Raw genomic sequence first — 27,051 nt, 5'->3', positions numbered from 1 at the left:
CATTCCAGCAGCTCTTCTCCCGGTGTTAAAGCGTTTCAACTCGGACGTCTTTGCTGAGCCAACCAATCGCTTTCCAGCCCTATTTCAGAAGAAGAGTCCGATTGGCTCAGTGAAAACATTTTTTCTTTCTCATTGGTTGGAATAGTTGTAACACCCGCCCATTTTCCCTTCCGCTGCGAGGATGACTTCCGCCCACCGAGAAGAAGAAAATAGCAGTAAGAAAATGAGCAACGGACCAAATGTTTGTTTGCCTTAAGCTAAATTCTCAGCTATTTCACCGGAATCCAACGTTTACCCCCAAAGGATTATTTTCTTCATTCGTCTCTGGTTCGGTACGTTCCTCTATGCCTTTATTGCTATAGTTGATAGTTTGAAACCCACTGCTTCCAGACACGCTGGTGTCAAATGACAAAATTCGTCTTGCTTTTCCCTTTTTTCTGCCGTTGTGTATTTTTCACCTTTGTGTTGCCAAATATAAATATGATAATAACAAGAAAAAGATCGACGTGTTTTGTATTCTGACGATTGCATCCTGATTTTTTTTTACCAGAACGAGGTTAACACACTCATAACCCTGTTTGACATTTATTACCCTATACATTCATCGATTGTCGATTGTGTAAATGATCAATATAAATGAGCACCATAAAGATGGACGATCTCCAGAAAGAAAGCCAGACGAGCCGAAACGGGAAACCCCGCGATGGGTAACCCACTAGAGATCGAGCCAAATATCGGTATTTGATACCAAGTCATTGTCGGTATCGGTACTACCGTGATTGATTACCGACATCGATATGCAGTTGTCTTCTATACTAATTTCATAAATAGTATATGTTTTTTAGTTTTGTTTACATTTTAGTTGGTGAATAATTGGTTCCTGTCCACGATCTGCGAATGTACGCAAAACAGATTTCCTTGATTATTAATGAAATATTTTGTAGTTTGAGCATTACAGCCTCTATATATAGTTATTAACATTATTAGAGCCATCTAGACATGAAATACCTTATACTTGCCCTCCTATTACCTATTATGGTATTAATAAGTAAAGAAAATAAGACATAAATAATACTCAAGCTCATGTGTCTTGCTCTAAATGTGACACCTAGTGGCCAGTGTAGAATACTACATTAAATCATGGCCTTCAGTGCATCTTCTGAAGGCATCAAAAATATATTTTTTAGAGATATCCGATATTGGCTTACTGATATGCCGATATTGACTCTCAATTTCCGATACAGATATCAGCCAATACCGATATGTGTAACATGACATCTCCTGTGGTGGAATGAACACATTTAATATTGGTTTTCATGATCGGGAGAAAATCTGGTACTGATATCAACCAATATTGCATTTTTATGCGGACATCTGTTATATGTTTTACTTTATTTAGCCATTTTTACGGTTGAAAATGTTTAATTTAGGCAAAAAAATTAGTCAAATGTGCTTAAACGTGTATATGTTTTCACTACTAATATGCAGTATTAAACTATGAAACAGCACAATTTATCGAGTAATATTGTTTTGAAAACTGACAGTGTGAAGCCAGTTGAAAATGCCTAATTTAGGCAAAAAAAATAGGTAAAATGTGCTTAAACGTGTATATGTTTTCACTAATAATATGCAGTATTAAACTATGAAACAACATGTTTTATTGAGTAATATTGTTTTGAAAAAATTTCAGTGTGAAGCCGCCAAAAGTAGCAAGGGATTATTGTTGTAACTTGTTACTGTTGAGTTTATTTTTTTGCTGTCGTTACATTGTCCTAATTTTTTGTATTAAACATTCTTAAACTGTTACACAAATAAGTGTGTTGTAACAAATATTGTGTGTTATGATATGTTATATACAGTATATTTTATTCAAAGCCCTCCTGTGTCTAACAACATATTCTTTGAATTTGTATAACAGTATACCGTGGATTTGTGGTTCAGCATTCACGGCTCGGCAATTTCACAGATTTTTAGTTACCTCACATTGTGGAAAAATTGAAAATTCATGCCTGTGCAGATGCACCGCAGACATAAATGTCATATCAGGTTATGTATACAGTATTATAAATAGGGGCTGTCCGATCCTTGCTCCCTCCGCTGTCACTTCGCCCACCTTCCCCCTGCAGCCAAAACCAGCTCCAAATTGTCACGCTCCACGTACCATTGGGCCAAGCTGCTGAGGCCATGTTGAATGGACAGCACATGGTGTCCAGACATTCTGACCTCAGACCTGCCAACATGTATTTTGAGTATTTTGACAGTAATTGTCGTACTCCACATACAGTAAAAAAAAAAAATCTCTGCAGCAGTAGCACTCCACAACTCTCACGTCAACAAAGTATGTTTTTTTGCTCATTATTCATTTGCACGTTTTTTTTTAATGTGCTATGGCTCTTGTAGATTTTTCATACTGGGCGCTACAGTTTCAGTGATTATATGTTATTATATTTCCCATTGACTGGGTCCGGATCAAGGCCAAGCTTGAGGATTTCTTAACATACCATCCATCCAAACATATCTTGCTAGCAAATGCTTTATTTGTATTTTTTCCAGTAGCAAAAACATAAATAAATAAAACATTATGGAACCAGGGCTGCACGGCGTACAAGTGGTTAGCGCGCAGACCTCACAACTAGGAGACCAGAGTTCAATTCCACCCTCGGCCATCTCTGTGTAGAGTTTGCATGTTCTCCCCGTGCATGCGTGGGTTTTCTCGGGGTACTCCGGTTTCCTCCCACATTCCAAAAACATGCTAGGTTAATTGGCCACTCCAAATTGTCCATAGGTATGAATGTGAGTGTGAATGGTTGTTTGTCTATATGTGCCCTGTGATTGGCTGGCCAACAGTCCAGGGTGTGCCCCGCCTCTCGCACGAAGACAGCTGGAATAGGCTCCAGCACCCCCGCGACCCTTGTGAGGAAAAGCGGTAGAAAATGAATGAATGAATGAATGAATGATTATGGAACCAAGAAACAGGGCTTCCAATATATCCACTTGCACCATGGATATGACATATAACTTCCCAGAACAGTCCGACTGGATTGCCAATTGTGTTTCTGGTACCGGCTGCGTAGTAATACAAGTCTGAAAAATTGTAATACGAAACACGTTTATATAGTTTTACAAGTCCTGTTTCACACGCATAAAGCAATTCCAAATGCATATAAATAGTGAAGGAAAGGGATAAGTGAACTCAAGGGTTAATTCATTTACGGTTACTTTTACCTTGAAGACCTGATTGTTGCCAAAGACACGCGTGGCAGCGATATCAACACGGACTCAACCTTGGTGTTTCTTGAATTCAGTCGCGTTTCTCACTTTCTTTATCAAAATTCTGGCACTTGCAACTTTTTTTTTTGCTCCATTGTGACTTATTTTCCATATGTGATCAAAACAAAAGGAGACACTTTTGAATTCCAAAATATACTATCTGTGTGTTACAATGTAACAGTATATTGTGCTTGTGTATACACTATTGCATGCCTAGCATAGACATCTGCAAAGGTGGGGCCCATGTCTTCCTTCTTGAGGCGGGTCCTAGTTCCAGACAGGCAGAGTTGCAGGACTGCAAAGGATTTGACCTCAGTTTGGCCCCCTGCTTTTGCACATTTATTGCCAGCACGGTAATTAACTCGTTTCCAATGGTTCAGGCGACATTAGCAGGAACGGATTGATTTTTGAAGAGGAAGCTCAGTTGTCCTTGACTTTATTTTTCTTACTGCTAATCAAGCGTTTTGCTTTCTTCTCACTTTTCATTCAGCTGTCAGGTCCTCAACATCCAAAACACCGACCCAACCCCCCGTCTCTGCGCACACATGCACACACACACTGGTATGTGTATGGTACACATGCACAGGCTCTGTAAACTCAGGGTAAATTTATTCTGTGGTTGTCATGGAAGCGAAATATTTTCTGACAGTGGAGGAAGATAGTCGTATGTCCAATGCCAGGGGTGTAAAAGTGCACTCCACGTGACATTTGCATTTGCATATTTGCATTTTACTGAGTTTTTTTCCAAAAAGAAACTATTTATGTTGGGACTTGAGTTGTAGTTAATTTATTTTGTATTACTTGTTACTCCTACAAAAGTCCAGAGTTTGTTGCTTTGACATACAGTATACCTTTTAGTTATTTGTTCTCTATAAACGCTTTGTTGGATATCCGTCCCTCAATCCCTATTGAATGGAGCTCTGCTAATACAATCTCTTGAAATTGTCATTCTGTAGACATTGAAAGTGGCTGTAGGATTATTCTAATTTACAGTGTAGAAGTACTTCCACACAGCTGACTTGGCTTTGTTTACTTTCCTTTTTCGTTTACTTAAAGATTGGCTTTGGCTGATTATTCCTGATCATCCCGATCCCATATGGAATATCTCTTCATGTAGATGTATGTTTGTATGTAGACCTACTGACATAAGTATCAGTAATATTGCGTGGGACACACAAGCACCAATCTGATCTCCAGAACAACAGGCTTTAATTGCAGGAATGATGAAGGACCTCACGACAATAGTCCCTAGCCCGGGCTACTGTTGCGGCCGTAACCCAAACCAAGCTAAAACTCAGCTCACGATACCTGATGTCACTTCCTGTCCAAGCCACGGAACACATTTACAGCAACACACACAAGCCCAAGTCTTATTTATGTCTTTTTTTCTCTTGTTATGTCTACTGGTGTATGTCTATTAGGTAATAGGAGTGTAAATGTGACTATAAGGGTGTTATTTTATGTCTAGAGGGCTCTCATAATGTTAAAAATAGGCATGGAACCATGATATTTTTGCTGAAGGCTATTATCCTGTGTTGCATACTGGCTCATGAGTTCAAATCCGTATTAAGATATAAATAAGCAATCTACTTGGCAGAAATGGACTTGTCACGGCCATCTGTGGAAACAATTTACCTCAACATTATGTCACAGAAGTGATTACACACCTCAAATGTATGCAAATGTTTTATATGTTTTCATTGGACAATGCTAAGGAAAGAACACTTTTATACATTCATTCATTTTCTACCGCTTTTCCTCACAAGGGTCGCAGGGGTGCTGGAGCCTATCCCAGCTGTCTTCGGGCAAGAGGCGGGGTACACCTTGGACTGGTCGCCAGCCAATCACAGGGCACATATAGACAATCAACCATTCCGAGAAAAGAAATGCGAAAAACAAAGCTATTTCTCTCTTCACAAAAAAATAAAAAAGTATATCTAATATCAACTCCAAATATTAAAGCTCTGATATACTCAAATGTTTGAGTTTATGAACTCGAAAAAAATGTGGCAACTGATTGCCTCACTTTTTTTGAGTTCTGTTAACTTATTGGGGTTTACAGTGTAGTACAGGCCCCTGGTAGAAACATAGCTGTTGTACCACACGCTCAGCAGTGTAAGATCAGGTTATTTTTCATGGTAACTTTCAAACATGAAAAACACAGTTTATGGTCAGTAACTGAATGTTGTTGGATTCCCAATTGAAACATACTGTTTGGGTGTGGACGTTGTTTTATTCCCAGAAGGACTCTGTATTACTGGGGAGGCTGTTTTGTCATGTTTGGTCCGATTCAAACCATCCCGACATCAAAACATTTTCCCATTGAACATGAATGGACGATTTTCACAAGTTCCACATTTCTCAGCCCATTCCACATTGCAACAGGGACACATTGCAGGTCACGGTGTTAAGGTTGCCGTTTAGCTTGAAACGCTCCCACGCTTTCCACATTTCCTCTCCTTTGTTGTTTTTCTTCTCTTTTGACGTCTTTTCATTTTTTCTTGTGTCTTTAATCTTCCCGTTCATTCAACTTAACAACTGCTTCTCCTTCTGCATGAGTGATGTAACTGCGTCACGATTCCTCGAAGCAGAATCTATCTATCCAGCTATCAACCAATGTTGCCGATACCGATCACATGAATGAATTATACATTTTTCAATTTAATTATGTATTATGTATGGGGTAGAAAGGGGAAAAGTCTGGACAATTCCAAGGTCCCTTGGCTACCAGGGGACAAAAATAAGTACCGTATTTTCCGGACTATAAGTTGTACTTTTTTTCATAGGTTGGCTGTTCCTGTGACTTATACTCCAGAGCGACTTATGAATAAAAAAAAAGTGTTTATGTTACATAAACACTGTACACCTTTTCTGTTCATGTTTATTTTCTGTGTAGCTGAATAAGCATTGTGTTAGCATATCTTACACCTATTCAGCTTGTTTTCTATTCTTTTATTGTTAGAACTTGCCTTCCAAGAGGACGTAATGTCTGTTTTGGTCAAGTAGTTTGTCAAATAAATTACCCGAAAATAATTCGACTTATACTCCAGTGCGACTTATGTATGTTTTTTTCTACCTAATTATGCATTTTTGGCCTTGTGCGACTGATACTCCAGAGTGACTTATAGTTCAGAAAATACAGTATCTGTAATTGACTATTTTAAAAAAGATACTAAAAATAGAGGGGTAAAATGTTGTAAAAGTGGGCAGTAATTTATAATTATGTGATAATCCCGGTATCAGCATACATGTGCCACAGTTCCGAAAACAAGCGCACAAATTACCTGCAAAAAATTTGACTTATAATCCGGAGCAACTTATAGTCCAGAAAATACGGTACTCAATAATATTTGTCATTTATTAATAAGGGGAATTATTTTTTAACAAGAGCCATTCATCGGAATATGACACTGATCAGTAGCCGATCGACTGGAGCATCCCTATTTAAATCAGTTGACAAATTTGGAATGTTGTGTCATGGAAAATGTGGAATTACAGAAAATGTGGAGATTTTTTTTAAATATGTTTTGTTAATGGTTTTATTTCATTTGAACATGCATCAGATTACAATTGAGTGCATCCCATAATCAGTACCCAGTTCCACATGTCCAAAAGGAGTAGGAAGAAGCAAAGCTTATTAAATCCTACCCCTCCATCTGGTACTTTTACAATCAGTCACTGTTACATTTGTTCACTTCCTGCATGATGTTAATAGATGAATAGATGGATTTGCCGTCTTAGCTGAGCATTTTGATGTTGGAATGGTTTAAATAGTTTAGAAATGTGGAAGTAGTTGGGTGTCAACCAATGGGGCGGAATAAAGAAGGGCAGGGTCTGCAGACAAAGTAAACATCCTGCCCTCTGCAAAAGTATCTAAGCACGTATAAAGCATTGTACTATATGGCTCCGTGTGAAACAGTGTTGTACGGACCTGGTTTTGTACCGTGCTCTTGTGGTTCTGTCAGCCACATGTTTTTAACTACACATTTTCTACCTACTCCACTTGCTCTATTTTTCTTACATTTGAGTTATTTTCATGACTGCTTTGGAACTTCCTTGGCCTCATTTCAGAGGAAATGAACAGGAAGGACCGTTTTCTTGGATCAGAATGAAGAAGGAGAAGAACAAAAAAACATCAGAACCATTTAAAGTAAAATGATGGTGGATATAGCACAGACAAACTGGTTTGAAAATTCATGTCAGAGATGTGTGATTGTGTGATGTTTCAGTAGCACAAGTGTACTTACTGTTGAACAAATAACATATATTCATTGAAAATCATTGAAATAGTGCAATTATTGAGTGGTACTTTAGCTTTTCATTCCAGATACTATGGAATTACAGTATTCACATAGATAGAGCATAGAAAACCTGATTACGACCTTGTAGCATTTTTAACATTACTAGAGCGAGGTTGGGCATCGTTTGAATTTGAGCGATTCCTCTTCCTAACGATTCTTGATTCTGATTCTTTTCAGAGGTAGAGAAATAAAAGTTTGCATGGTTTAAATAAGGGTACTAACCAAAGTACTTGAATGAAATGTCTGAATGTCTCCACAATTTTTAAAAATGAAATGAACTTTATAATTACTTTACGATGAATCTACAGAGCTGTTTTCAATTATTTAGGGCCATCGGGTTTGATTTGTAGTTTGAGTGTTTTGAGTGCAAACTTTCCATGTCACGCCTCACTTCCCCATAGTGAAGTACATGTACTGTATGTGTACACGTACTATCTGCAGCAGTGTGTGAAGCAGTTCGGAACCGATCATGCAGGTGTGTGGTCCGGAGGTGTGTAGGTGACATGACGCATGTTTGGCTTGGTTGCGGTCGGTCAAATGTCACCCTAGTGACGTCTCCGGAGGCGGCTCGTGGTACTGGAAGCAACTCCCAGCCATCCGGCTATCGGATCTTGGTGAAGTACTGCCATCAGCATGCAGATCGCCTGGTCTCGGGAAACTGCACTTAGTCATGGAATTGTGAAACATTGAATGAATGACGCCATTCGTCTCAGTCTTTTATAGGCTATCCTAATGGTACACATTTGTGTACAGTAATGTCCAAGTCACTCCCTTAGACATACCACCAAACCCCAGTGATTTTAAGGAGTGGTCCATGCAGGGAGACGTGTGTGATATCAACAATTCTCTACTATGGGGCAGTAAGGCATGACATGGAAACGATGCACTTATAATGTACAAACTACAAATCAAACTCCATGGCCCTAAATAACATTTTTTTTCAGTTTTTAAAGTCCTTCTGTGTACTTGTTGAAAACAGTCCTGTAAATTCATAGTACATGCAACATGCAAACTCCACACAGAGATGGCCGAATGTGGAATTGAACTCGGGTCTCCTGGCTGTGAGGCCTGCGTGCTAACCACTCGTCCGCCGTGCAGCCCTTCCTTGTTGTTGTTTTTTGAATTTTCTTTTCTGTACAGTACTTCCTGTGTGTCACAATGGTGTGAGCCGGTGTTTGGATCCCACAATGCAGAAAGGGCACCGTCAGATAAGAATAAAGGTTTCATATACAAGGAGTCGTCCACAGGAGTAAAAAGGCATACAAAATAAAAACAAAAGGTGCTGCTACAAAAACAAAGCAGGAAAAAGGCTAACAATAAAGAGCTGCTGAAAAACTGGCAGGGAAAAAGGTCAACAAAAAAAACCCTGCCGGAATAATAATCAGGCAGGCAAAGATGCTGCTGAGAACCAAGCAGGAACAAAAACCAAAATGGTAACAAAAAGTCACTGCTGAACTATCAAGCAGGGAGGAATACTCCCAAAAATACTAGGCAGGAATGACCAGAAAGTAAACAGGCGGCAAGCAAGTACAGTCTGGCCAAATTAGCTAATTGGCACTAATTGCTGGCAGGTGGGTGCTGGTGGCTCCACCCCAGCTGGCCAGCACCGTGGGGGCTTGTTCTTGTCAATGTAACATTACTGACACCTAGTGACCAGTGTAGAGTACTGTGTATCATGACAGCGTCTTTGAATGCAGCCTTGAATATGCATATTTTATGACTAATAATGGCATTATTCAACCACGAAAGGATAATTATTAATGAATTATTCATTATTATTCATTCATTCATTTTCTACCACTTATTCTCACGGGGGGTGCTGGAGCCTATCCCAGCTGTCTTTGGGCAAGAGGCGGGGTACACCCTGGACTGGTGGCCAGCCAATCACAGGGCACATATAGACAAACAACCATTCACACTCACATTCATACCTATGGACAATTTGGAGTGGCCAATTAACCTAGCATGTTTTTGGAATGTGGGAGGAAACCGGAGTACCCGGAGAAAACCCATGCATGCACCGGGAGAACATGCAAACTCCACACAGAGATGGCTTATTAATTATTAATGAATTATTAATCAATGAGATTAGGGCTGTGGGCTGACCTCATACCTTCATAACAGCTTTCTACCAAAACAGTAGGGGGCAGTATTTTCCTCTTGTTGACTAGCAAATTAATTTCTGTCAAGGCCCCCAAAGGACAGACATTTCAAATAGAAAATTCAAAGAGAAACTGATAATATGTATTCATTTATCTGTACTCTACAGACTGAACCCAAAACTGAAATAAGGAAAATGCAACACAATGGAGAGCATACAAGCGTATCTAAGAGTCAAATTGCATGCTGATATAAGTTCTTTTTTTGTTCTCAGGTTAATGAGTGGCTGGGGAGGATGATGATTTCCTGATCTTTCACCTCACAGTCCAACCAAGAACAAGCATGAACCACACCCCCAGTCCCCACCTGTCTGATGGCAACAAGTCACCAGGAGGCGGCCTGTTGTGCACCCTGGGGATTGGTTCTGACAGCGGGATCCGTTCGCCGGAAAGCCTTATCCACACCCCTAGCCCAAATGGAGGGACCCCCAGCTCCAGCCCTCCGCTGCTGCTGTCACCTGGGTTTGGGGGCCTGGGTCTGGGAGCCTTGGGCGTGATGGGGGAGGCGGCTGGGGCAGACTGGGAGAGCAGGGAAGAGCTGAGACTCAGGGAGCTGGAGGAGGCACGGGCCAGAGCAGCTCAGATGGAGAAAACCATGCGCTGGTGGTCCGATTGCACGGCCAACTGGAGAGAGAAATGGAGCAAGGTGGGTTGTTATTTAGAACGTAATGAAGCAAATGTGTTGATTCATGTAGTACAGGGGTGTCCAAACTTTTTCTATTGCGGGCTGTATCCACTCCAATAAACTGTAATTAGACAATTACCTTTTTTTAAATAAGCAATAAGCAATATCAACTTGCCATTGCAGCACAGCGGCATTCTTCACTCTCGTAGAACATTATTTGCACATGTTACCTAACATATAGCCAGCATAGTTAAGACGCCACTTACTGTAAGTATACCTACACGGTGTATACCTGCATTTGAGAATGTCTGCACCTGCCCAGGCAAGCTCGCTAGGTGAGGGAGGGGACTCGACGTGGAAAAAGAAGATATGCAAACAATGAAGTTACTTCAACAGCAAAGCATTTCATCAGAAATTACAAATGAATGCTGAAATTTTGAAGCTGGAATTAAATTTATAATGAATGTTGAAATACATTATCCTAGAAATGTGTTGAAACATATTCCTCAACTGAGGATCAAACCAGCAACCATCAGGTTGGGATTAAAAGCCCTGATAGATTGCCCTACATGTCCTGAATGACTGAACATTTTCATATTAGAATGGTTGGAAGTGGTTGAGAAATGCGGTAGGAGTTAGCACAAAAATAATAACAGAATCTAAATCAAAATGCAGAATGATTGTTGAATTGTATAAATATGTTGAAACATTTCACGAGGACTGAGGATGGACGATACAGCAGACGACCAATCTACCTCCTGAGCCATGTCACCCCGTAGAGTAAGTGGAATGTTGCAGTCATGGAAAATGGAAAATAATTTTTCACCAGCAGGGGGAAGCATTTAATTTGTCCATTCGGAGTGTGGCGGCTATCAATCATGATAGGAGTTATGGCATGAATTAATATTAATAATTTTGACGTATGCCCTCATCCAGGAACTTCTAGACTTGTGGCAAACACCACATATGCATATTTACTATATACCATCTTGGTCTTGACGTTAATTTACGCATTATTAATATTATTTATAATATATATATATTTATATAATGTAATATATTTATAATCTTATTAATAATCCACACTATTATTATTATTTATTACATTTAATAAAATATAATGTAATATATTTGTAATATTATTAATAATCCACATTATTATTATTATTTATTACATTTAATAAAATAAAATACAATATATTTAATTATTTATGCACATTTATTAAATTATTATTATTTATTCAAAATTATTTAAATTATTTGCACAAATTACTGTTTACGCTGTACATATTACATATACGCTGACATCATATTTGATGTCATATATTTATTCTCCACATTATTATTACTATTATTATTTATTACACGGGAGCCAGGCAACGACATTTGAGATACAGACCCAAATATGTCAGAAGATGTGCATGGTAACATCAACAAAGTTCAAGTCAACATCATAATATCAGGAAAAGAGGAATTTTAATATTTATATATTTAATATTCATATTTCAGCTGTAGCCCTCGCTGGAGAAAGTTTGAAAATCCTTGGCATTGCAAGTCCATTCAAGCTCCTTTTCGTCTAGGTTCGTGGCGAGCGTAACCGTGCACGCGATGAAGTCCGCCAGTTGAGGCAGAGGTTGGACGCTCTCACCAAGGAGCTGACGAGCGTACGCAGAGAACGTCAGGAACTAGCGTCAGAGGTGGAAGTGCTGAAACAGGATCTTCGCAGTGATCCCACCGCTCCTCCTCCAGCCACCAGTTCTTCTTCTTCCTCACCTGCTCACCAACTCTGTGCTGCTTCCGCCTCTTCCTCTCCGTCCATCGCACCGCCCTCCCCCGCCTTCTCCACCTCTGACTGCAAGTTGGACAGGTTAGAAGAGGGGCCACCTGGGTCTCCAGAGCCAGAACCAGTGAGGGACATGGACATGAACGCACAAAAAAGTCAACAAACGGTGGGTTTGTATTTAGATGTTATGGGCACAATTCAGATGTTTTCATTGCATATAACTTTTATTTGTAATATAGTACTTCAGATAATATTTAGCTACAACACACAAATACCTACTACATTTCCAGCACAGCTTTCACTTTGACACAAATTTAGCCAAAGGCCAAAATATCTAAACAACTATACCACAACATAAACAATACAAAAATTGTGTTTTTGTTTTGTTGTTTGACATCTAAATAACAATGAATTTACAAATACAACACACACTATTTACAATTTTCACATTTGGAACTGAACTGTGTAATGGTAATGGTAATGGTAATGGTTTCATTTCATTTGAACATGCATCAGATTACAATTGAGTGCATCACATAATCAGTTCACAGTTCCACATGTCCAAAAGGAGTAGGAAGAAGCACAGCTTATTAAATCCTACCCCTCCATCTGGTACTTTTACAGTAACAGTTGCAGTTACAGTTGCCATCAGTAACTGTTACATTTGTTCACTTCCTGCTTTCCTAATATAGTTTTATAGTTGTTTTTGTTGTTTTTAATTTTTGTCATGTACCTGCTTGCTGCAGATGTTCGTACATGGGAAAGATGCATTAAAGCTCTTAGCAAATGCACTTCTGTTGTTTTCACGGCTTAAAACTGCACTGAATTTGATGTCTTCTATTGTGCACTTGTAAAGGACTCATACGTCTTTGGGATTGGGCGTTTGGGTTGGAAAGAATGTTTAAATATGTCTTTGGTAGCGAATAGGTTCATCCCTTCCACATGGTCTGACTCGAACTGACATGTGTTCTTACAGAATCAACTTTTCCCAAAAGAAATAATGTCAATCCAATGAATCCGTTCCAAAAATGTTAACATGGGTGTGTGTACCTAGCATACCCCCGTGACCCTACAGCAGCATAGAAAATGGATGGATGGATATTTCTTACATTCAGAAGTGTTTCTCACCTCCAGTCTCTGCTTTTCTTTTGATCACGGCTGCAAAGTAAGCCAAAATGGAGGCAAAGACAGTTGCAACTGCCCGCATTTTGATTAAGAAGGTGAGAAGCACTACTGTATTGAAGAAATAACTCATTTACAGTGTCTCTATAATAGTCTTGGAAAATGTTCCAACTTTGATGGTGTTTTTGCCTATATTTTTACCATGTAGATTTCGGTTTCAGTGGTAATTTGACATTTTGAAGGCGTCATAGCAGTGTCTTCAAACTGTATAATTCCTTATGAAAGTGATTGTATGCCAGCAGAGGAAGTTCTGTTCCAAAAAACATAAAGTCATTTCCTGCTCTTTCTATTGTTGTGACTGTCACATTTCCCCTTAGTGATTACATCCCTTCGCTCGTTTCTATTTTTTTACATTTAAAAAAGAATCCACATACAGTATTTCAACTTCCTGGTTCTTTTATTGACTTTATTGCCATAATATTTTGACGTTTTCTCCAAACCTTATTTAGTTTTGTTTGTTTCTCATAAGATGACTTTAAAAATTTTTAAAATATATAAACTCTGACATTATTTTTACTCATATTATATGATGAGTCTATTCTTGAAAAAAAAAATCTTATTTAAATATAACTTTTTTCTTAATATTTTTAATTTATGCTCATTAAATTACAGCTGATTTTCCTTTTTTGCAATTTAAATTCAGTAACATTTGAACTGTTGTTTGCTCTCCAGCAGGAAATGGAGCTGCTTCAGTCTGTGCTGCAATTACGAGCGTCAGGTGGCGACACACAAGAGTCATGGGATGGTGTGAGCGGCAACGGCGCTCGTTCGTCCACAGCTTTAAGCCGGCAGGAACGCAACAGGCAGCTTTGGGGGGACATGAGCGCCACAGAGGACGAGTCCAGCAAACTCAACGCCTTACAACTTCGCCTGGATGAGTCCCAGAAAGTCCTGCTGAAAGAGAGAGAGTAGGTCACCCAATTGTAAAACATTCAGTGAAGGTCATATGATGTCTCACATTTATTGGTGCCACAATTACATTTGGATCACCACAGAGGGATTTGGCGCTAGCTTTTATTTATTTTTAGATTTGGCGCTATCTGCTCACCTTTTTTCACAATCTGTGGTTACAACTCTATCAACTTTCCCATAAGAAATAATGTAAATCCAATGAATTCGTTCCAAAAATGTTAACATGGGTGTGTGTGCCCGGCCTATCGCCTGAAGTCAGCTGGGATAGGCTCCAGCATACCCCATACAATTGTGAAACATTGAGTGAAGGTCATGTGATTTCTCACATTTATTGGTGCCACAATTACATTTGAACCACCACAAAGGGATTTGGCGCTAGCTTTTATTTATTTATTTTTAGATTTGGCGCTATCTGCTCACCTTTTTTCACAATCTGTGGTTACAACTCTATCAACCTTTCCCATAAGAAATAATGTAAATCCAATGAATCCGTTCCAAAAATGTCAACATGGGTGTGTGTACCCGGCCTGAAGTCAGCTGGGATAGGCTCTAGCATACCCCCGTGACCCGACAGATTTGGCGCCATCCGCTCACCCTTTTTCACAATCTGTCGTTGCAACTCTTATCAACGAGATGGCATCGTAATTGCATTGTCGGAGGCACTCCAGCTTGCTTAAGGAAGAAGCAGTAGCCAACAACAGAGACTCCCAAGTGGTGGAAATGATTGTTGTGTGTTTTTTTCATGCACAGAGACAAGCTGGCTTTGAGTAAGAGCATCGAGAAGCTGGAGGCTGAGCTCAGTCAGTGGAAACTTAAGTATGAGGAGCTGAGCAAAAATCGCCAGGAAGTCCTCAAACAGGTGAGACATGCTTACACTTTCTGTGTAACCTTCCTGTTTTGCCATTCAGTATCATTCAAATTAACATGAGTTGGTGTTTTTTAGCTTTGGGAGTTAGACAGATGTTCAGCGTGAAAACTGTAATTCATTGACAGCCCTACCAGAAATATTGACATGTGGTGAGGCTCATGTCAAACCCAAAAGAAACATGTCTGCCGTGTGCAACTTACCTGCACTTCAATCATTCAAACTTTATTTGTAGAGCACTTTTCATACATAGAATGTAGCACAAAGTACTTTACATGTTAACAAAGAAAGACAACAACAAGACACATGTACACACACACTCGCACATACACAGACACACACACATAAGAAGTGTGTTTGCCTGAGTACAGAGGAACCAGTTCAGGAAGCGCTGCCATCTGCGCTGGGGGCTGCCCACGGCCCAGACCATAATGCCCACCACACAACAGGTAGGCAGGGGACCCACAGCACTGCAGTGGGGCATCGCCACAGAGCTCCCAGCAACCCCAGTCGGTAAGCCCCACGAGAGAAGACACCCCAGCCCCCAACCGAGAACAGCCCCCAGCGCAGAGAGCCCCCACTGAGGAAACACTGGATATATGGGATGAAAAATATAAAAACATAAAATAAGAATATAGAAAGTATATATAGAAATGATTACATTTAAAGTAAAATATATAAGAACATTAATAAAAACTGAAATAATCATGTGTAAAAATATAAAGACATTTAGTTAAGATCCAAAACAAAAGGTGTAGGGTATAAAATAACCATTAGATAAAAGTCAAGTTGAAAGGTTAAAAATAGTATACTAAGAGCATGAGTTAAAAGCCAAATTGGTTGACCACTCCTGGGAAGCTTCACCACTGTTCCATGTTTTTGTCATTTGTGGATAATGGCTCTCACTATGGTTCACTGGAGTCCCAAACGTTTAGAAATGGCTTTATAACCTTTTCCAGACATTTTTCACACAGGGCCATGTAGGTTTGGGTTTGTTTTCACCCTTTATATTAAAAGGTTTCATTTAAAAACTGCAGTTTTGTGTTGTCATTGACTCGTATTTAAATTAGTTTGATGATCTGAAACATTTAAGTGTGTCATACATTTTAAAGATTACACACAATTGTTGTTTTTAAAAGTCATTTGTCTTATATGAAGATTCATATAAGCAATGAATCTTTCAGAATGAATGAGCCATTCATGTGTTATAAAATATAAGTTATAATATAACATGTATTTTTATTTGCACTGCCACCAGCTGAATCTACTGAAGGAACTGCATCAGGATGAACTTGGACGCATATCTGAAGACCTGGAGGATGAACTTGGAGCTCGTACCAATATGGACAAGAAACTAGCAGAATTACGAACTGAGGTATGGAGGCCAGATAATTAATTTTTTTTACTTTTTTATTCATGAGCACAATTTTCTTTTAAACCTCAGCTAAAAAATTTGTTTTTTTTCAATATTTTAAGTTTTTTTCTAGGATGAGTGGTTAGCACGCAGGCCTCACAGCTAGGAGACCCGAGTTCAATTCCACCCTCAGCCATCTCTATGTGGAGTTCCCATGTATTTCCCGTGCATGTGTGGGTTTTCTCCGGGTACTCCGGTTTCCTCCCACATTCCAAAAACATGCTAGGTTAATTGGTGACTCCAAATTGTCCATAGGTATGAATGTGAGTGTGAATGGTTGTTTGTCTATATGTGCCCTGTGATTGGCTGGCGATCAGTCCAGGGTGTACCCCGCCTCTCACCCAAAGTCAGCTGGGATAGGCTCCAGCACCCCCTGAATGAATGAAATTTTTTTGAAAGTTTGGGATTAATAATTCTGCTAATTCTGCTAATTCATCGCTTTTATAGTAGCTTTACTGTAACACAGAGAGACATAATGTTAAACAAAATGATTGCGCCTGATTTTGTAGGCCGTGAGAGTAACGTGCTAACCACTAGTTGCTAACCTGTGGTGTTTTTGTTTTGAATTTACTTTTGTTGTTATAACTCAAAGACATGGCTTTCCTGTACAAAATGGGGCGTGTGTTTTAAGAAAAGAATAAGTGAAGTGTGTGTGTGTGTGTGTCAGATGGAGAGGCTGCAAGTGGAGAATGCAGCAGAATGGGGTCGCAGAGAGCGCTTAGAGACAGAGAAACTGGCACTGGAGAGGGACAACAAGAAGCTGAGGGCACAGGCTGAAGACCTGGAAGAACAGCTGACAAAGAAACGCCGTCAGGCTGCATCGGCCATCGACACGGACCTGAAGGCCATGCAGACTGAGTTGTTTGAGAAAAACAAGGTAAAAAGACATCTTTTGGAAAATCTGAAGGTGATGATTTGGTCTTTTAACGTTGGACTGTGCTTAATTCCTATAACACTGCGTATCGTACATGGACAAAAGGATGAGGATAGACAGAACAGTAACTAACAATAGGATTTGCAAGCCTATTTCTAAGATACTGGCGTGTTAATTATGGAAATTATTCCAATGGTTTCTAAAGGTGGAGACTGCGCTTTCCAGTAAGAGTTGCAAGTAATGATAATATTTGTAGTGAATTAATCTGAAGCTGGTTGTTTTGATTAATCGAGTAATCTGTTTACCGTGTTGTGGCATTTTCTCTCGGTGTTTGCTTGTTGGAGGGCAGGAGGTCGTCTGGGAAGTAAACAAGGAGAGACATTCACATATGCTTGATGTTCAAGGGTTTATTGTTCATGGTTCGTATTGTAAATCCCAAATCATTTATTCATGTACGTTCTGGGTGCCTTATCCAGTAAAAACCTGCACAATTCAATTATTTTTTTTCACCCTTTTAGCATGCAGTAATGCAAAACAACCCTCTTGATGAAGGACCCAAGCACACTCTATATAGTATGATACTATTACAGCTAAATTAATAATGCTGCCTAATGTAAAGACCGAATACTCGTGCTAGTCCAAGTAAATATTTCAGTATGCTCAAATAAAATTAGTCTTTTTCCAAACAGAGATTCATAGTAAATTGACTGAGTAAGCAGTGAGTCTATGTGTATTTTTTCAGAGAGCAGACAGAGGGTCTTGTTTAATAAACCTCTCTTCTTCCTGGGTTTGTGTACACAGGAGCTGGCTGACCTTCGCCACATTCATGCAAAGTTGAAGAAGCAGTTCCAGGAGAAGACAGCAGAGCTCGCCCATGCCAACAGACGGGTGGAGAGCCATGAGGCGGAAGTCAAAAAGCTTCGCCTGCGAGTGGAGGAGCTAAAAAAAGAATTGGGACAGGCAGAAGATGAGGTAAGATTATAAGGTTTGTGATTTTCTGTTTGATCATGAACATGAAGTGACTTCAACCCCTACTAGTCACTGGATTTTTGGGCTAAAACGCCTTGATAAAATTGCAGCTAAAATAAATGAGAAGCTGTTGTTGGAGCTGTTGTTGGAGCATTTTAAAAGCCAACAAGCTGAATTTTCTTGAAGTGGTACTGACATCGGGGAATTGGACTGCCTGATTCAAGCAGTGCCAGATTTTGGTCCAGATTTCTGTCAAGACGTCATTTTCCCTTTGTCACCGGTTCTGTTCATAGTCGTTATGGACAGAATTTCTAGGAGCAACCAGGGCGTTGAGGGCATCCAGTTGGGTCCTGCTGGCTTCTTTGGGCTGTGCTCTTTCACTCTCATTGGATCATTTCGCAGTTGAGCGTTACGTGGCCGGGATAAGAATCAGCAGCTCCGAGTTCCTTTTCCTCATGATAACAGGATTTCATTCACATTATGTCAGTCCGTGATGTTCTGCACTTAACAGTAGATTCCAGTTGGCCAGTATGCAATTATCGTGGAAATCTATGGGGGCATTATTGTAGCAATATTATTTGCGTGTGTGTATCTCAATCTGTATGTCTGCAGTCGGATTTGCAAATGTGTAAATGAATCTGTAAATGCGCGATGAGATTCGGAAAGATTCCATTCGGATAGAGAAAAACTCCTCATGTAAACGTGGCTACAGATTGAGATACAGACACGCAAATAATATTGCTACAATAATGTCACCATAGAAATCATGGTGCCCTACTAGAGCTGTCCTATCTAGTCAGACTAGTGTGTTTCCCGCCTACTCTTTGAGAATGAACTGATGAGGCCTCAGATGAGAGGTGAAATGTCTTCAAAGATAACCTGAACAGTCCAGTAGCAATCGGGCCTTTGGAGAAAATGTGTCTTTGGAAATATCCATGTTTGTGTGGACATGGCCTTATACTGTGTGTGTGTGTGTGTGTGTGTGTGTGTGTGTTTGTTTGTCTAGCTGGATGAGTCCCATAACCTGTCAAGAAAACTGCAGAGGTCTTTGGATGAACAAGTCGAACAGACCGAGAATCTGCAGGTGCAATTGGAACATTTACAGTCCAGGTAATACGCAAACACTCATTATAGGCATGAATATAATATTCATTTTGGGCTCTTAATGATGTATTGGGAATATACATTTTTCGCTATGGAATAATTATACAACACAGTTTTTGTATAATTTGTAACAACAAGAAATGGGTTTGAATTGAATTGGAATTTTCTCCAAACATAAGACTGAACAGAAAACTAAATACCCAGACACTGATTGGACAACAAAGTACACCTGGACAAGAACCAGATCACATAAAACAGACATCGTACACGGCTAATGTCATCTTACGAGCAGGACATGGAGACATCAGTTGCACATATGGCCAAAGCCGAAGAGGAGAGAGAAAATAGTATTAGGTTAGTATTTGTTTTTGCCAACGGATGCCAGCTGGTGTGGCTGGGCAATAAATACTTTGGTAAACCTCACTCTGACATCTTAAAGGGATACGTAGGTATGCCACTATGCTTTTGGCATAAAGTTGTATGACATCACCATCATCCCCCCCACTTGGTCCCGTGAGCAGAGCTTATCTTTGACATAGATCCCTGACATCCAAACATTTATTTTAGAGAAAATAACTAATTTTTGTTTTTTTTCTAAGCAAAAGCTGTGACGTAATTGTATCAAATGGGCATTTGGGGGTTAAAATAATAAACATATTTAAGCAGACTGATGAATTGAAACAAAAATGTCGGAAAAAAATCTCTGAAGTTTTTGGGAGTAGACTTTTTGGTCCTCTCGGGACCCGAAAGGGACCCCAGAGGCATAAACAAGTAAACACTGTGAAACAATTGATGGAAAGGAATATGAAGGGGTAGAAAACAGCACCAGGCAGTTGTGAGATCTGACACTTTCATGAATAGCTGTTTTGTGGCGTATGTATTATTCATTCATTCATTTTATATCACTTATCCTCACGAGGGGTGCTGGAGCCTATCCCAGCTGTCTTCGGGAGGCGGGGTACAACCTGGACTGGTGGCCAGCCAATCACAGGGCACATATAGACAAACAACCATTCACACTCACATTCATACCTATGGACAATTTGGAGTGGCCAATTAACCTAGCATGTTTTTGGAATGTGGGAGGAAACCGGAGTACCCGGAGAAAACCCACACATGCACGGGGAGAACATGCAAACTCCACACAGACATGGCCGAGGGTGGAATTGAACTCGGGTCTCTTAGCTGTGAGGCCATTCTCACAATGTATATTGTTTTGTGATGCAGAATGCTGTACTTTGTACCAATTAGCCAGAAGTACTTTTAGTGGGGGAAAAGTCCCAGTTGATGCACTACACCGCTGATGGAGATGTCATACAACAAAACAAGCAAAACAAATCATCCTTAAATGATCGGTAATTATCGCTACAACGCCTGGGGCTTGTTCCCATCACTGCAGCTTTTGTAAAAGAAAGTTTGTCCGAGACGAGTAGTAGTAGATGTCATGATATTTGGTATCTACAGGTGGGGCTGCACAGTGGACGAGTGGTTAGCGTGCAGACCTCAGCTAGCAGACCAGGGTTCAATTCCACCCTCAGCCATGTCTGTGTGGAGTTTGCATCTTCTCCTTGTGCATGTGTGTGTTTTCTCCGGGTACTCCGGTTTCCTCCCACATTCCAAAAACATGCTAGGTTAATTGGTGACTCCAAATTGTCCATAGGTATGAATGTGAGTGTGAATGGTTGTTTGTCTATATGTGCCCTATGATTGGCTGGCAACCGGAGTACCCGAGTAGCTGGCGAATACAGCTGGGGTAGGCTCCAGCATACCTGCAACCCTCATGAGGATAAGCGTTAGAAAATGAATGAATGAATGAATGAATATCTACAGGTAGTTTTTCCACCTTTGTTTGAGTCATTTTTACCTTCAGGTGTGCACAAACTACAGTTAAATTGAAATGTGGAACAAAAATATATTTATAAAGAGTTGAACTTGGTCTTTACTCAAAATATTCACTTTGAATTGGTTTCTTTCCCATAGACTGCGGCGACAGCAGCTGAGTCCTGGGCTGTTTGGGAAGATGCGATCGGCTCGGTTCAGCCCCGATGTTCCCGACGGTCCAACCAGCGACGTGGATGATGAAGAGGAGCAACTACAGCTCCAGATCCCTGGATGACACTCGGGCACCAATGCAGTGTAGGATATTGTTTGACCAAAATGACCTGACAGAGCGTCATCACGCGAGGAAAAGGCAGTGAGGTGATGAAACGATCATCGCCGCTATTCCAGTTCTCCCGTAGATACTGATTGGTCCTGGTTCTGGAAAAAAAAAAGAATACTTTTGTGTCTGGGGTGATTTTACAAAACATTTTGCATTTTTCAAACCCAAGTTCAGTTGCTATCTCAAAGAAAACGCTTGTGGGGGTAATCAAGTACTTCATGAACATTTGTGTAAAGATTCTCCATCAGAGTAGAAGCAGATTAAAATACTACATCATAATAGTATAATCAACATACTGTATACACAGTCCCACTCCCATTCGGACATAAATTACTGTGCAAAAGTCTTAGGTTCGGAAAGGAACATCATTAGGGTGATCCTGGAAGGGCTTTTGTCCGATTAACCGTGGTGGATTTATTTGGTCTGGTATTCTATTTAGTGAAGCTACGGCACACATACAATCACGACAGGCAATCGCCAGGAACGCCTGACTCCCTCACGGTTATGAATCCCTGGGTTCCGGCCATTCACGAACCAGTAGGAGCCGTCCTTCCATTTTTGTCTTGGCTTAGGTTCCCACGGGCAGATTGACTCTTCCGAATTGCGGCTCGCCCTTTTGGATCTGGTATTTCTGGTCAACGGTTCCTACAACACTAATTGAGAATAGCGTGTGAGATGTTCAATTTGCTCTATTTGACCGATGAGTTCATCTTAGGCGAACGAGTCTATCCTACAATTTGTACTGTACAATGAAACCCCAACGAATGTCAAAAAAATGAATGGATATGCTCATAAAAATGTCTATTTTTGATATACGGCTCGCTCCTCCTCCTCTAAATCCTCCTGCTGGGCACCTAACGGTGTCCTCTGATTTCAGATCAACATTTGCAATAAAAGCGAAATTTGTCATTTTTACATTAGATTAATCTCCAAAACTTTCCTATAATGTTTTTGAAGAAAAATTTTAATTTGTGAACACGCAAGGATCCACTTTAATATACAATAGTTAGCATGCAGACATTGGCTCGTTATATTCTGGCATGCATATACTACATATCATGGAAACGCAGTAAAACACAATAAGCAGGATCACAGAAAGCAAAATATTCCATTTCAAGCAAACTTTGTGGCGACGACTTGGTGAAATATTAGTGAGGAAGTGTATCAAGATGCTGGTTATCAATATTATATGTAGTTTGAGTCTGTATTGCATCAAAGGTTAATTAGATTAATTAATTAGTTAATTAATTAGGTTAATTAGTAATCACATAATATTCAGCCTGGATTGGTCCATCAACCAGAAAGTATGCTTGCCAGCTACCAGAGAAAGACAAGTACACCATGATGGTGATCTGCACGCTACTGAGTAAAACAACACAAGACTTTTGCACAGTACTTTTATTGATACTTTTACTGTTTTTTTGCCAGTCCAGTGATGTTTGGTGTTTTGATATCTTCATAATTACCCTGAATGTCATGTCTGGAACAAAAGTGTGTTGTTGTTGTTGTTGTTTTTTATATCTATTTTGTATTATTAAAGCACCACAATATCTTGTTAAATTATACATAGAGCAATGATTGTATTTGTCATTGATAAATCTTATATAAGCACACAGGAGAAAACCAAATAAGATTGTCCTAACCAATTATTTTATACTAACACGGGCAACGTTCCCACTCAAAACTAAACATAAAATGACTCTTTATTCATATTAGATTAGAATTCATTTTAATGAATGGTCTTATAGTAAAAAATGATGGGGGATACATTTCTAAAATACTACTAATGTCAAACATCTGTGATGTTATATATGTTAATGAAAATAAACAGTGACATTTGAGTGGTTTATTAACATTTTTGACAAATGCGTCACATCAGGCTTTACATAGCAATTTTATTGCTAAAAGTCCAACAGTGATATTTCCCTAGCTTGTTTTCTATGAATTCAATGGAAGAATATAGCAGTGTTGAATTATAATATTTGACATTGTATAAATGCATTACCGGACATGCTGCCATTTTGGGGAAATATGTTCTCCCTGTGCATGCGTGGGTTTTCTCCAGGTACTCCAGCTTCCTCTCTAATTCCAAAAATATTACGGGTGTAACGGTTAGTTTTCGTAATTTTCCATGTGTGGTTCCCGATACGATTCAAGGTCGATATTGGTTTATTTACAACAATACGATCTGAAACATTTCAATCATTTTTAATCCATTCAGTAACTTTCTATCCAAAAATTCAACCAGTCTGACTGTGGAATAAATACCTGGATACCGGGCAGTGCATGTGAAGTTTCCTAGATTCCTGTTGTTTCACAATCATGCAAAACTCCATTAGATATAAGCAACAATGAATTCATTCAATCCAAGACGTTTTTCGAAATTCAACCCCTTCAGTATTGGCCATTTTAGGGGATTTTGACCGATTTTTCAAGGCACAAAGAATATTGTGTCCTCTGGCCATATAACATGGAACCTACCAAAAGAAAGATCATACTCTCATCTTTAATCATAAACATCTTTTTCTGTTCTTTAGTAATCATCAGTAGAACATAGGTAAGTTCCAGGAAAGTATCAGTTTCCAATCAAAAAAGGGAGAAAAACGGCTTTTTGTGAAAAGCATAACTTTCACTTTGACTTTGAAGTTTTGCTGTTATGACAGCTCAAATATGTAAACATTACACAAAATAAACACTACAAAAAGGGATGTTTCACATCAAAATAACATTTTGAATTGAATCAAGTCTATGATGAATAAAGTATGAGTTGAACTTTAATTTCATACCTCATTCACTGCTCTACCCCAAGTATTAAAGCTAATTTTATAGCAAATAGTGCCTTTGCTTCCCATTGCTTAACAATGAGTCAAAACTTTTATCCTCACCAGGGTCGCAGGTATGCAGGAGCCTATCCCAGCTGTCTTCGGGCGAAAGGCGGGGTACACCCTGGACTGGTGGCCAGCCAATCACAGGGCACATATAGACAAACAACCATTCACACTCACATTCATACCTATGGACAATTTGGAGTCGCCAATTAACCTAGCATGTTTTTGGAATGTGGGAGGAAACCGGAGTACCCGGAGAAAACCCACGCATGCACGGGGAGAACATGCAAACTCCACACATGAAAGAGATGATACTGTAGATATTAAAGTGAATTCATGTCCTACATACCTTTTATCTTGTCCTGAAGCTCCAATCAGGGAGTTTGAAAGGCTTAAAGTTAGATAAGATATGCCTTTATTCGTCCGTCAGTGGGGAAATTTGCATTGTACAGAATCAGTTCAGTACAAAATACACAATATAAAAAAATAAACAACAAATCAAAAGTTATATACAAATACAGTTTGCAGTTAATATGAAATGAGATGAAATATATGACCAGTCTATACACTCTGAGCTCTTGCTAGTGAGTTAATATGAGGCATTATAGAAATACTTCACTTAGAACTTAATATATTGCACTTAGAGTCTGAAAGTTGGACTTAATACTTTCCAAGTATTAATATGACTTGATATGAATATCATATGACTTGATGTGGTCCAACACTATATGAAGTATTTACAGTACAGTAAGTACAAATCCAGGATAAAGCGTGGTGATGACATCACAGGCAGACTGAAACAACATTTATTCAACTCCACATGAAGTATGAAGTCGGGCATTTGGGGGGGGCCCACATCCTTCTTTTTTTCAATTTAAGTCCAGCCCTGGAAGTACAGTTTGTGCTTATCCAAGCAATAAAACATCAAATTAATCACATTTTACAACATTCATTGTTGTCCAGCAATTATGCTTCTCCATCTGATGCCTAAATGGAACCAAAACGGAGAAGTTTAAAGATCTATTAATGTTGTGTAGTGCATCATATGGAGCATTGCACAGTTCCAACCCAGCTTTATTGTATTGTTACTGTATGCCCAGTAGAACAGTACTACATTTTAGTATGCATTAATGCAAAACAACTTCCAGGTGTTTGAAGTACTCCTGAAAAACTCATCTATCACATCAAGGTCAAGGTCGTTCTAAACACATGAAAACATGAAAACGACAGTAGGTACAGCATTTGAGCAGCATACTGGATACGAAACAAGGAGTAATACTCACACCCACACACAGGCTATTAAGAGAGCACGATGACAGTTTGATTGATCCCACGACGGCAGTAACGATGATTCCAAAAACCGTTGGCTCAGCACGGAACAGACGATATTGCTCTGAGAGTTTGTACGGGTTTCTTTCCTTTTGGATTTGTGTGCGTCTCCCTATGTTCATTATTTCACTTTCTCACCCACGAGGCCACTAATACAAGCAGCATGAAGAAGCAGATTACAATCAGCTGCAATGTGTATAATAGTCATCATCATGCAAAATATATCCACATGAATTCACGTCTGACAAAGAGCAGAAGAAAAGGAGCATCACTATGATGCTTCAATTCTATGAACTATGATGTTCAATTCCACCCTCGGCCATCTCTGTGTGGAGTTTGCATGTTCTCCCCGTGCATGCGTGGGTTTTCTCCGGGTACTCCGGTTTCCTCCCACATTCCAAAAACATGCTAGGTTAATTGGCCACTCCAAATTGTCCATAGGTATGAATGTGAGTGTGAATGGTTGTTTGTCTATATGTGTCCTGTGATTGGCTGGCCACCAGTCCAGGGTGTACCCCGCCTCTCGCCCGAAGACAGCTGGGATAGGCTCCAGCACCCCCGCGAATATGACATATTAGTCCAAAATATTCATGTAAATACATACATAGGCATTCAGAAGACACATTCAAATATGATGTGAATGATATTTAGCGGAAATGGGAGCGAGTTAGTGTTTTGCATGTTCCAATTAATCTCAAGTTTGGAGTCAAGTCTCAAGTAAAGACTGTAGTACTAAAGTACTGAAGAAGTACTGACCATAAACAAGCGTATCTGGAGAATGATAGACTCAGACTCATTACTTTTTTAACTGCTGATACGACACAGAGGAACAATACAACAGCAACATTCAAACTGAGAATAATAATCCATCACTCCGCTCAACAGCAGACGCACACACAACATCAAACCATATTCAAAACCTTTCTAGAAATCCTAATCTGAGAAGGAATGATCGAGACAAAGACAAGACAAACTTGACACTTCGGAACATCATCAAACAGTCACGAATGACAGCACGTAAAACGCTATAAATCACTAGAATTGTCAAACTTTTATTCTGATATTTGGACTGCAATTGTGTGGTTTAAGCTTTTATGTCAGTTTCCTTGATGTCGGGAAACTAGCACCGCATTTGCTGTAATTGGATGTTATTAAATATGTATTGTCCCTTCCAAATGATCATAAACATGAGGCTGTGGTGTGAAATAGCCCCCACTAATTATCCAGCCTTGCTGCAATTTTTTCACCTGCACTTACAGTATTTGGGAAAACTCT

At 39.6% G+C, this 27,051-nt stretch overlaps 2 protein-coding genes across 3 annotated transcripts in view; one reads left to right on the top strand and one right to left on the bottom strand.

The window, feature by feature from the left end:
- Window positions 1-27,051, bottom strand: part of LOC131132447 (hatching enzyme 1.2-like) — a 147,688-nt gene that overhangs the window by 24,742 nt on the left and 95,895 nt on the right. The gene's annotated exons all lie outside the window — the stretch shown is intronic.
- ccdc102a (coiled-coil domain containing 102A) lies at window positions 161-23,460 on the top strand. 2 transcript variants are annotated; one of them, XM_058077487.2, is made up of 10 exons: window positions 161-332; window positions 9,946-10,376; window positions 11,936-12,304; window positions 13,996-14,228; window positions 14,983-15,091; window positions 16,356-16,472; window positions 17,179-17,388; window positions 18,187-18,357; window positions 19,361-19,464; window positions 21,439-23,460. In XM_058077487.2, exons 2-10 carry the CDS (start codon window positions 10,014-10,016, stop codon window positions 21,572-21,574), a joined length of 1,812 nt encoding a protein of 603 aa, XP_057933470.2. In that variant the 5' UTR covers window positions 161-332; window positions 9,946-10,013; the 3' UTR covers window positions 21,575-23,460. The 2 variants fall into 2 exon arrangements, with proteins under 2 accessions (XP_057933470.2, XP_078648548.1); XM_078792422.1 differs by having other exon boundaries at window positions 13,993-14,228.

The sequence above is a fragment of the Doryrhamphus excisus genome, linkage group LG1 (genome assembly GCF_037039965.1).
Source record: "Doryrhamphus excisus strain RoL-2023G ecotype Guam linkage group LG1, RoL_Dexc_Guam_v1.1, whole genome shotgun sequence".
Lineage (NCBI taxonomy): Eukaryota > Metazoa > Chordata > Actinopteri > Syngnathiformes > Syngnathidae > Doryrhamphus > Doryrhamphus excisus.
Note: the sequence above shows the minus strand (reverse complement) of the source record. Positions and strands in the feature narration are given on the sequence as shown.